Genomic DNA, 13,329 nt, shown 5'->3' on the forward strand with positions numbered 1-13,329 from the left:
GAGGCTGTAATAGTGGAATTAAAGTGTCTAGGTGAGGGAGAAGATAGTCTAATTACAAGCAAGATCACTGGAGTACTTGATTCAGTTCTGGGTACCAAACCTTAAAGAGAAATATAGTTTACTGGAGTGTACCTAGAGATGAGTAACCAAGATGTTGAACAAACTTGAAACCATGTTCTATAAGAATCAGTTGAAGGAAATATTTAGCCTGGGGAAAAGGGCTAAGGGGAAGGGAGGGTACCCGAGGTGGAGGAAAGATAAATGGAACAGGACGCTCTATGAGGCAGTCAATTTCTTGTCATTTGTGGTACTGAAACAAAAGATGGATGATCACTTTTTGGAGATATTGTGTAAAGAACAGTGTTTCCAAAAGAAGGCATGACAATAAATGGATAAACCCTGAGTCAGTCACAGCACAAGGTAGCGCCACATCTTCACCAAGTGTCTCTATGTGATTGACATAGAGAGTGCTCATGCTTTCCTCAGAAAGGATTGTGGCAGGGTACTTGATGGACAGAATACATCCAGTCCAATGTGAGTAGGAGCCGATTAAACAGATACAAAACAGGGCACATACCTTTAAAAAAATCTGTGAAAAGAAATGATCTTTAGAGTAATATGATCTTCTATACTGTTATAAACTCTACAGACTGCTTCATAATACATAAAAATGTGAGAATTTATAGTCCAAACAGAGGAAAGGGAATCAATGACCTGTAAAAAATGTTAAGTAAGGAATAGCCAAGTTTATTAATTTCAGTCATTCAGCCAACATAAAACCTACCACACAAAGATGAAACAGACCCATTCCTCTGCTCTGAAGTTTACAATCTAGTAGGTGAGATAAAACATGTATGCTAAGAGCCATAATGCAAGGTAGATGGCATTATGTTTTGCAAGAAAGGTACAAAGGATATGCTGTGAGTTTTCAGGGGAGAGAGAATTCTTTTGGTTAGCTGGAGTGAAAAGCTCTGGAGCAAAATATCAGGGAATCTGTTGATAAGCAATTGAGAGTTCTAACTCCCAGCTTATCTATTATCTTTTTTTCAAGACAGCAAAAAAAAATAGACTAAAATCTATTAGCATTTGAGTAGTCCTTTCAAAATAATACTTTTACCCATTTGTCCCACCAGGAAGTTTTGTTTTCCCAGGCAGATTTTCATGACTCATGAAATGGAATTCAATAGATAATTTCTTTAACAAAGATAGGGAAGAACTCTGAAACTCAATATAAGAAAATTATTGATTTTCTACTATGCTATTTAAAATTTTAATGTTACTATAGTATCTTTCTGCAGCATTGTTCATTGTTCTTATGGTCAGACAGGAACATATTTTAAAAAAGAGGAAATATTATAAGTATTCAGACCACTATGCCTAACTTTATGGATTGATGGCCTCTAGTCAGTAAGATAAAAAAACAGTTAGATTTATAGAACTCAAAATTAGTGTTTAACAGGATTTAGGGTGATAAATGACCTTAGGAATCATCTCATGTTTCCTCTTTGTTTCGCAGATGAGGCAAATGAGACTGAAAAAAGTCAAATGAATTACCTAAGGTCACAAAGGTAGGAAAAAGAACAATCAAACCCAGGTTCCTTACCTTTAAATCTTTCCTTTATATCACAGTCATTAAAATGACTCAATAAATCTCTACATAACAATGTCCATGAAAATAGTGTGGTACACAGTAAGTCTTCAACATAATCAAAAAATCCTGTTATAAAGATTGTAAAGACTATCTATGAACTCCCTATCCCATCCCGATCATCTCGATTTGGTATGGGTAATATCAATTAAGTTGGGACTTTTTTTACTGTTTTAGAACGATAAATTAATTGTCTTTACTTGAGCCTTACTAGGTGCAAAGCCCCAGGCCTAAACTCCTATCTACTAGGTGCTAAGCCTATGTGGGCGTGAAGCCCTCAGGGTCCTAAGGGGAGTCGCTAAGACCAGAGCCAATAGTAGGAGCCTAAGTTCTGGTCGCTCAGATGATGTTTGATGACGGCTAAAGAGTGTATAAAAAGAGAGAGCAGAGCTATTTGCTTGGGGGTCTGAGCCAGAGGAGGAGTGGCGCCTGACTCTGGGCCAGCCATTGTTATGAGCTCCCCAGCTCCTGAACTCAGATGTTGGTTTCTTGGTAACTATGAATTGTATTTGGTCTGTTTCTAATGTATGTTTGTAATTTGTTTGTATTTGTTCTGAAGTTCAGGGTGCTGGCTTTTCCCCCTGAACTAAGTGAATGATATTTGTATGCTGGATTGAAATAAGATTGTTAACCCCTTAAAGTTGCTTTCCTTAGTAAAGCAGATCCAAGGAACCTGTGCTGGCAGCACTTTTGTTGTTGGGCTTGTGTTAGTCTTTCACCCCCACAACAGCTGCTAGCCCAGTTGTTGAAATAGTATGTACCCAGTATTTTCAGAAGAATTTAGTTAACTATGGAAAATGAGTCAGGTTATCCTTCTGCAAAGTACCTTTCAATGTCTGATGTAAACAAATACATAGGTATTATAAACAAAGGGTATAGCTATACATAGGTATAGGTAAACAAATACATAGGTTTATACATAGGTAATGATTTCAGAAGTCTATAAAGTAACTTTAAAAACACAAATTCTCCCAAACCTCAGTGACCTGATTTTCAAATGCACGTATGGAAGCTCAGGGAATCTGGTACAGTGGAATCAGAGAACCTCAGTTCAAGCTTTGTCTTCGTCATTTGGTAGCTATACATGCAAGGGTAAGCTACTGATTCAGTCCTGGTTTTAGTCCTCTTTTTTTCAGATGTAGGTTTCCCTAGTCACCCAGGCTGGAAGTACAGCAGAAATTCACAGGTCTGACACCAATACTGATTGAAATGAAAGCAGTGTCTGGCTACACTTTCTCAGACCTAGGCTAGTTTTCCCCTCCTTACACAGCCTGGTGGCCCCCTGATAATAGGAGATGTCCCATGTTAGTACTTAGTATGGACACCCAACGGTCATCACTGCTGCATTTGAGAACTACTAAATTCAAGCAATCGACAAGCCTTAGCATCGCCTAGTAACAAGGATAATTGGTATATGCCATCATAACCTCTCATTTCTAAAATGAGAACACTGGATGGTACAGTCTCTAAGATCCTGTCAACCTCTAAACCTATGACCCATCTGTTCCTGAGATATCTCAAGCGCAGGAGAATTTGTGTTTTTGGACTTTATTTTCCTACAACATCCTTCAGTTTGTCCCCTGAAAGGTATGAAAGAATCACTGATATGAATGTCTCATTTTTCTATGAAGGTCAGAAACTCATGAAAACATCTACCACAAGATTAAAAAGGAATATGAGGGTGTGGCTTTTCTTGGATAACATGGAAAAAAAAGAATGTATAAGTACTGGTAGGAGGAGAAAGTAACCTAGACCTGAACAATAAAATTAAAAACTATTTGGGAGCTGGACCTGTGTCTGTTATATCCCAAGAACAATTCCATATTTATATACTTACTAGCTGTGTAACCTTGAGCAAATCACTTAACCTCTCTGGGCCATACTTTCTCCATCTGTAAAACAAGAGGACTGAACTAGATGGTCTCTATTCTGAATCTATGATATGAAAAAAAGTTTTTGAAGATCTATCCAAAATAATTTCTGCTCTCTCTTTCTGCTCTTAACACTTAATTTTGGACCAATGAAAAATCTCACATTCCTCCAAATTTAACATAAAAACAATTTAATAAAATATGATATTTCTAAAGGACATTTAACAATAAGATCATTTAGGAGTTTTATATCAATAGTTTGGGGGGGCATGATGATGATGATGATGATGATGTGTGTGTGTGTGTGTGTGTGTGTGTGTGTACACACACACACACATGTATATAAATACTACTTTAAAAATTTTTTTTTACCTTGTGGTCCATATTGGCTCATCTGAGGACCATAAGCCCCACTGGAGTTACTCTGTTGAAAGCTAGTGATTCCAGGATGGATCTGTCCTCCAGGGGAAGGATGAGGTGACATAGATGGTCCAGTTTGTTGAGGCCCATATTGAGACATCTGAGGGTTCCTTTGTGTGCCTGTCATGAAACCTATAAGGAAAATGAGTATAAAAAATATAAATCAACATAGAATAAAGCTTTCACATATAAAATGTAATTCTTGAATTAGGCATGAACTTTTCCTCTTTATGATTTATGATTCTTAAAACCTGAGAATGTGCCAAGGACAAACTTCAACCACCTTTTTTTTTTTTTTTTTTGCTTGGAAATCTCCTGGACTAGGAGATAACCGAGACTTAGTAGAGGGTCATCTAACACTACCCAAGACAGACTCAAATCCTAAACTCTGGGGGTGAATCTAATGGCTGCCCCAGAAGAAGAGGGAAAATTCTTTTATAGGTCAGTGCATTGTAGATAAGGACAAATGAACAGCAGGAAATCTAAATCAATCAACATTTCATTATATCTGAAGCTCTGACAAAAAACTGCCAGGAATAAAATTGCTTCTTGGAAGAAGAATTTTCTAAGTCCCCTGAATATCCCTTCTTTCTTCTTCAATGTCCCACAGACACACCATACTTATTTCTTCTGCAACCATTTTACTTATGCATGATTTCTACCCAGATCTCCTACCTGAAGCCATTCTTATCTTCCAAAGCATTGCTCAAATGCTCCTTTTTGCAGGAACATTCTAGTCCACAATGATCTTCCCCAAACCCCATCGCATTTGCTGTCTGTATCATTCAATTTGGCACTAAAACAGCTTATTAATGAAATAATCACGTAGGACTGATTCAAAAGCTTTACTCAAGTTCAGATATATTACATATATTTCTTTTCCCTCATTAACAAGACTTGTAATAGAAAATGAAATTAAATTGTCCTGATATTATTTGCTTTTCCATAAAACCTTATGTTCTTCCCAGTGTCAGCAAACTGATGATTTGTTCTAACATTTCCCCAGGTATTTTAGTTAAAGCTGACTGGCACAAAACTCTCAGTGCTATCTTTTATTACTTCATTAGCAATGCCTCTTATGTTTGCCCTTTCTAGTTCTAAATTACATGGTTGTATTAGAAAAGGCAGCAAAATGGGATGAGTGCTCCCATAAAATGGAAGCAGATAGCAGGACTTATTAGAAACCAGAACCCAACAAGATTTTGTATACAAGAATCACACTTGAAACAGAAAGACACACACAGAGTTAAAATAAAGGGCTGGAGTAGAATCTAATATGCTTCGGCTGAACAAGAACAAAAAAGACATGAGTGGCAATTACCATCTCAGACAAAGCAAAAACAAAAATAGACCTAATTAAAAGAGATAATCAGGGAAAAGTTAAGACAGATAATGAAGTAATATCAAAAATATTTTTTGTACAGGAAGTTTCTCTGATAAAAGCCTAATTTCTCAAATATATACTGGGTAGAGAAATAAGTCAAATTTATAAAAATAAGAACTATTCCCCAGTTGATAAATGGTCAAAGGATACAAAAAGGTGGGTTTTAGAAGAAAAAAATCAAAGCTATTTAAAGTTATCTGAAAAAAATGCTCTAAATCACTATGGATTAGAGCAAGAAAAATTAAAATAACACCTCACCTTTATCAGAAATGACAAAAGCTGGAGAGGATGGAGAATAGGTACACTAATGAAATGCTAGTGGAGTAGTGAACTGGTCCAACCATTCTGGAGAACAATTAGGAACTATGCCCAAAGTCTATAAAACTGTGCATACCCTTTGAGCCAGCAATAGTACTACTGATTTGTATCCCAAAGAGGTAAAAGGAAAAGGACCAAATTTACACATATACCTATAGGAAACAATTGGGAATTGATGGGATGTGCATCGATTAGGGAACAGGTAAACAGGTTGCTACATATGATTGTTATGGAATACTACTGTGCTATAAAAAATGATGGGGGGGGGTTCCAGAAAAAAACACAGCAAGACCTATATGAACTAATTCGAAGTGTAATAAGAATAGGAAAATCACTGTGCACAGTAACAGCAATGTTGTAAGACAACTGTGAAAGACTGGGCTACTGTGATCAATAATATGGTCCAAGATAATTTCAGAGGACTCATGATAAAAAAAAGTGCTATGCAACTCCAGAGAAAGAAAACTGATACATATATATATTTTACTTTCTTTACTTTTCAAAAAAAATATGGCTAATACAAACATGTTGTGTGTGATTTCACATGTATAACTGATATGTTAATTGTCTTCTCAATGGCAGTGGGAGGGAGCAGGAGGAATAGGGAGAATTTGGAACTAAAAATTTAAAAAGTAAAATAAATGCTAGAATAGAAGAAAAAAGAAAGAAAGGGCGACAGGCTAAGAATCCAGAAGCTGAGGTTTGGGTCCTGTCTCTATCACTTACTAGTTGTGTATGAATAAAAACTTACCAGAGGCTCAGTTCCCTGATCCATAAAATGGTATTAACACTTATACTGTCCTAACTGCTCAAGGGACTGTTGGAAGAAAGCATTTTGCAAACTTCAAAGTGTTAGCACACATGACCTATTATTCTGGCACCAGAAATACTGATAGTGCTATTAATAGCCATTGGAAAATCAGGATGAACAAGTTTTAGGGATAAAGGATGACCAGTTCTGAGCATGTTCAGTTTGAGGTTTTGGGAGGAAATAGCCACCAAGCAGTTTGAAGAGCAGATCTGGTACTTGGCAAACAGGGGAGATTTCAGATTCATATTCAAAGAAATCAATGAATCAAAAAGCATTTATTAAGCACTGAGGAGTACCAGGCAGTGAGAATACGGGGGTTACATTCTAATAAGGAAGAAAACACACCCATTCACAGGTGTATACCGAATGTACACAAAGTATGAGAAGGTGCCAACTGGTATTAGGAGAGGAAGTACTTTACCCACCTATAAGGATGAAATCAGGGACACCTAGGTGTAGGCAGCGCAACACACAGAGTACAGGCCTTGGAGTCAGGAGGACCTGAGTTCAAATCTGGCCTCAGACACTTGCCACATATTAGCTGTGTGACCCTGGGCAAGTCACTTAACCCCCAATTGCCTTGCAAAAAAAAAAATTAAATCATAGGTCCAAGCCCTAGCTCTATATACCATATCATGTATGTGTACATATATGTATTTGTTTTTGAGTGGACAGATGTGGATGGGACCTGGAGTCTGGAAGACCTAAGTTCAAAGGTTGGTTCACTTACTTCCTTGATATTTGACACTAGTAAAGTCACTCAACTCTTCAGTCAGTCTCCTCTTCTGTAAAATGGGGACAATAACAGCACAAATTTCCCAGGGTAGTTTAGAGCATAAAAAGAGATGAGAGTTATAAAGCACTCTCCGGACATTAAAGTACTATATAAAAGTTAACATCATCATTGTTGTTGTAGTTAGAATATCACAAATAACATCCAACTACGATTACATTTTATTCAAATCATTTATAGTGGCAGAAGGCTTTGCTAAAATTAACATTTTCAAAATCCTATCTCTGCTAATATAACCACACCATGAGAAACACAAACTGAAAAAGAAATTATTTCTACCAAAGGTAAAGAATATATGACCATTTTAGTGTCCCTTATTTATAAATAAAGGGAAGCTTAAAAAACTGTCTTTTTCAGACATATATAAATTAATTAAAATGAAAAATAGTACCTGGATTTCTTTGGGAAAAGGTATTCCTTTTATCTTAAGCATCTTATACAGATTAAATAAGATTAATTATCATGGTTAGAGTTCTGTGTTTGTGTGTGCACGTGTGTGTGCATATCCTGAGGTTGTTTTCTGATGTCTTTAAGTTTTACTAATATGCAAAACTTGAAAGTTCTTTTTCTTCCTTAAAATGATTTCTGAAAATAAAATTTGAAAACAGATTTTTCTATCTCCACTGATGTGCCAGTTGCTTGTGTGGCACTGTTTGTTTCATTTAGAAAGCTGTTGTAAAATATCAGCTTGTTCCATGGCTTCTGAATAGACAGACTGACAGCTGTGAGAATCCAGCTGTATTTTAAAAAGGTGTGAAGATTTTTCCTTAATTATAAACCATCTGATTTTTTTTTATAAAAGCAAAACTTTCTAGTAAGCGAAACTCAAAAATGGTTAAAAAAAAATAGCAAGCCTTTCTAAGTACTGTAGACAGGAATGCAAAATGTATACACGTTAAAGACCATAATATATTACACAGGTATGCTCCATTAAAAACAACTGAAAAGAAAAAATTGTCCCATGTGCAAAAATCCAAACTCACAAAATCAATGATTGGGGATGGGCTTGTACAAGGGTGTGATTTGTTCACCTTATAAAAGGTTTCACTACAATGAACTCTTAAATGCCACCTTCAGTTTACACATACACTTCAAGAAACACATCTAATTCATAAAGTGAAGGCAACTTATATTTTCAGAAAGTTTAAAAAACAACTATTTCAGGTGCATTAAGCATAATTTTCAAGCTGTATATATATGTAAAAAATTAGCATACACAAATAAAGAGCCATATTGCTTCTCTCTTCAGTGTGCTTCGCTGTAGTCTAACAGTTTATCGTCATGCATAGAATACAACATGATTCAAAGACTTGTTTCAATCGCCAGGTAGGTAAAGAACTGAATGGATATCAAGTGGGTATCTCAGGAAATGCTTGAACGAAGTGAGTTGACACAGTACTCATATTACCTATTTTATAGGATTGCTGAGAAGAAACATCTTGGTAAGCTGAAAAAAAGTTAAGATTATATACATATATACATCTATCTTAGATTTAAAAAATTGGGCTAAGAGATTCATAGCTGAGACTTCAAAATCAGAAGTAAAAACCATTACTTCTTTGTGTTCTACAGAGCAATGTGTTAGGGGATAATGGAGTTATGTTTGTGTATACATATTTGTGTGTGTGCATGTGAGCATGCAATGTGTGTATGCAGTGGGGGTGGGGTGAAAGAAATCAGTAATATATGCAAAATTTTACACAAAACAAATAGAAAAAATCGACAAATCATATAGATGAATATTAGGTAATATATAGTCACCAAGATGTTATTGTCTAGAGGTCATTTAGATGTCAACCTTAGCTTTAAGAAATACCGGTGAGAACTAATACAAATACAGAATCACGAAAACAAAGCTCATGCATGTCCCTTATAGCACAGCTCCATAGTCTTTTAATTAGAATGTACACATCCGTATTAGAAAAAATTCTAAAAGTTTGGTTATTTTTTATGTTGGATCAAAGCAAATTAGAAACAGCAGATTAGTGGGTCAAGGAGGCAACCATTATCCCTGTGCAGGGATAATGACAACAAAAAGTGGGAGGTGAAAAGACTGAAAAACTTTTAAAAACCTTGCACAAGAACTCAATAAGCACAACATTCAGTGCCCATTTAATATAGATGCAAATAGTTCTGAAGACCTCAATGATCCTTAGGGTCATTCTTGTATTATATACAATAACTAATACTTTTTAATGATAACCTATGTAATATTTTTAAAAATATCTTATTTTTCCCCAATCACATATAAAGACAAATACATTCATTTTTTAAAAAAAATTCTGTGCTTGAAATTCTCTCCTCCTTCTTTCTTCCCTTCCCCTCCTTTAGATTAACCCATATAACATTAAGAGTCCAATTATGTCAAACATAACTCTGTTCAAGAAGGCAGCAAAATGTGATCCGTTTCTTAAAGATTTAAAAAATTTGTTAAAATAATTCTAAAGATATGGCATGTAAATAAGCAAACTTTAATCATCTGGAAAAATATACTAATGTGAGTGACCCCATTTATTGACAGTGACAGGTATGGGAAGTGTCACTGTAATCCTATGATTCTTCCTCCATATCTGAACTTTCTTCCAGTTACTCACATTAAAAGTGAGACAGATTGTGGGGAACTGTGCACCCATGAGTCATGGTCTGTTACCATTGTCGGCCAGATGCATCAATCTTCAATATTCTCATCCTGGTTTGCTAAAGAATAATGACTCACCTAAGGTTATACTGTAATCGCTGACGAAGCTAAATGAAATCTACATCCCAAATTTCTTTCTTATTTCCTAATTCTCATTTTATTACAGGAAATCTCTGCTTTAATATGCAAATGTTTAAAGAAAGAAACAACAAAGCAAAAATTAGAAATGACACATAAGTAACAAAAAAGAAGTATGTTTTCATTTTTTAAAGTTTTCCTTTCCTTTCAAGAAGTTTCATGGTATGGGTTCTAAGTACTGTTGGTCTAAGCAGGGGAAGAAGGGCCAGCTGGTACTATTTCTATTCAGTGCTTGCACAAACCTCTCTATAGTGTTCCCAGGGGTCGAGGATAATAACAATGACCGTTTTGATAGTGCTTTAAGACTTTAAAATGTGGCACCACCCTGGGAAGTAGATACTATTGATTTTATTTATATTATTATTAATGTTTGTATGAGCACTTAGGAGGTGCAGTGGATAGCGCACTGGGCAGGGAGTCAGAACCAGCTGAGTTCCAATCTCTTCTAAGACACACAGGAGCCATGTGACCCTGAGTTAAGTCACTTAACTCTGCCTTGTCTGTAAAAAGAGGACATGATAGCACCTACCTCCCACGGTTGTTGTAAGGCTCAAATGACATAGTATTTGTAAAAGTGCATAACACAGAGCTTAGGATATGGTAGGTGTTATATTAATTGATTACTGTACTATATTTATTAAGTTATATATTGGGGGTGTCTAGATGACTCAGTGGATAGTGCCCTAGGCCTGGAGTCAGGAAGACCTGAGTTCAAATCATCCTCAGGTACTTACTAATTGTGTGATCCTGGGCAAGTAACTTAACTTCTGTTTGCCTTGATCCATTGGGGAAGGAAATGTCAAACCACTCCAGTATCTTTGTCAAGAAAATCTCATGGACAGTATGGTCCACAGAATCACAAAGAGTTAGACAAGACTGAACAACAACAATGTTATATATTATAACATGTTAAATGAAATATATACTGTATCATCATTATTATTATTATATAAATGTGACTACTGTTATTTACCTGTGAGCTCACATATACATGCACACGGGCTTTTGGAGGGGGGTGGGGAATGATGACGAAGGAAGGCGAAAATCCTTTAGAGAGAAAAGTATAATGAACCACACAATGATTTTTATCTCCAAAATGATTATCAGGTTAAAATTTAATAGGATATTTTTTTGAAAATGCACTAATTAAAAGGTAGCAGCATTATGAAACAGATTTCATAGCCAAATCAGAAGAATAATTCTTGGCAAAGCCAAGAAACCTCAGAGAATCATGGAATTAAAATGGGCAATTACTTGGTTACTGGCCCCCAATAAGACATCTCTTTTGCATTTCTGACAGACCACCAAATACTGCCTAGTGTTGGTGAATCTCAAAACATGGTGGGAAAAAAGGGAGGGGGGGACTTAAACACAAAGCCTGAATCATTAATAAGTGAAATAGGAAAAAGAAAGAGGGTAGAAACTGAGAAAGAAGACAGAGATCTCCAAATACTCAACTACCATGGAGCACAAAAATGGAATTTCATGAAAAATGCCTCTTTAGCAAGCAAAGAGCTGAGCACTGTCAGGGTACCAATAAAACACTCAAGGTTCCCTGAGCCACCAAAAAGCAGAGCACATTTTCCCTTTGGCACAAGTAAAATTTATTTTCATGTTGGCATCTGTTAAAACTCACAGAACGACTGCCTTGTTTCTTCACGCCAGTTCAACAAAAGATGTTTCGCCACATGTGTGAAATGATGGTCACACACAACACCACCTAAGCAGAGGGTGTCTGACTAGAAAGGCAAGTTAGAGATACTGCTCTTTAGAAAGAGCTGCCAGGTTGATATTGGAGGAGAAAATGGAATTAAGAAAATATTGCTGTTACATTTTAATATGTTCAGTGTTTATTTGTCTGCCTGTTTCTCTTCACAACATCAATTGCTTTGAGGAAGACAGAAACTAATGACTCATTCAAGCCTTTAACCCAGACCCCCCAGTGTTCCACCAGCTGTGCTATTAGGTTAACGGGCTGAACTGTTCCCACTTCTTTTCCTGATCCTCCAGCACCCCATATATAGAGAGAGATGCGGCAATATCTCAGGTTTTCCCCATCCTCCCCCACAAGGCCCCCTTAGCTACTGACTAGCATAGAAATTCACATCATCTATCATTAATAAATTGGAATCAAGGGAGGGATCTGACTGATTACCCAGATGGCAGTTGGGGACAAAATATCCAACCTTTCCTTATGCAAATTGTCTAAGTTTGGTGTGATGCTAATTCTAAGCTCCATACTCAGGGCAGAGACGAATGTTTCTGTGGACCTGTGAACTGGTAGAAACAAACAACTTTCCATGTGGCCCCCAATCCATCCTTAGAAACCCAGATTTAGAGCTTGAAGGGATAGTAGAGAACCTCTAGCCCAACCTTATCTTTTGACAGAGGAAGAAACTGAGAACTGGAAAGGTAAAATAATTTGTAAAAGGTCACATTAGCAGCAGAAGCAGAAAGAAAGACTTCATCAGTGCTGCCTCTTTCTAGTAGAACATTTTGATGGACAACTTTTGTACCTGCTGCTTATTGCTATTCCTCACAAATAAAAGTTGAGTATACTTTATATAAAGCTAAATGAAAACCCATAATGATATTTTCATTAGGTACCTTACTCCTCTAATGAGAGCTTTGATAGAATTTTGAAAAGTTAGCTAAGTAGCATTTCAGCTTCATAAACGACATGATAGAACAAGAAAATGTCAACTAATAAAAATAATAAATGGGGATAAGGCAAAAAATCATTTCCTTCATATATTTAGAAGGCAGATGACTTCCCTAGAAATTGAATTTGAAAGGAAATCGAGGGTTATAGTTCCTCTTTCAAGGAGTATTCATAAAAAAGAAAAATTATATACAGATTGTTCGAAATACCAGAAGATTGCACTACTTTGGACACAATTAATTGGGAAAATGTGATAATTAGATAAGGCTGGACTAAAGTTAACCCCTTGTACTACTGATTGAGAAAGTATTTGTGAAGCAAATGTAAATAAGAATGTAGGGGACATTTGTTAATCTAATTAAAAAAAAAAAGTCACCAGTCAAGCATTTCCATTAACATAAAGCGCTGATTACAAATGAATCTAATATACTAATTAAAGCAACCTTTATTTAGCAACACTTTGTTAACCCTTGGTTCAAATGACTGTTGAACAAAAAGTAATGACATGAGATATCTTTCTAAAACTACGCTGTAATTGATGTAATCATTCCTTTCAGTTCAGAGTTCTTATCCATTTTGTGTGTCATGGTCCTCTTTTAACAGTTTGGTAAAGTCTATGGATTCCTTTCTCGGGATAAGTTTTAAA

The 13,329-nt window shown here is 36.0% G+C and overlaps 1 protein-coding gene across 7 annotated transcripts in view; it reads right to left on the reverse strand.

Moving 5' to 3' along the window:
• The window catches only part of ARID1B (AT-rich interaction domain 1B), a 563,165-nt gene that overhangs the window by 82,333 nt on the left and 467,503 nt on the right, over positions 1–13,329 (reverse strand). For all 7 annotated transcript variants that reach the window (XM_036766234.1, XM_036766229.1, XM_036766233.1 and 4 more), the window contains one exon: positions 3,892–4,071. In XM_036766234.1, the coding sequence (XP_036622129.1) occupies positions 3,892–4,071 (180 nt within the window). The remainder of the gene's footprint in view (positions 1–3,891; positions 4,072–13,329) is intronic.

The sequence above is a fragment of the Trichosurus vulpecula genome, chromosome 7, assembly GCF_011100635.1.
Source record: "Trichosurus vulpecula isolate mTriVul1 chromosome 7, mTriVul1.pri, whole genome shotgun sequence".
Classification (NCBI taxonomy): Eukaryota; Metazoa; Chordata; class Mammalia; order Diprotodontia; family Phalangeridae; genus Trichosurus; species Trichosurus vulpecula.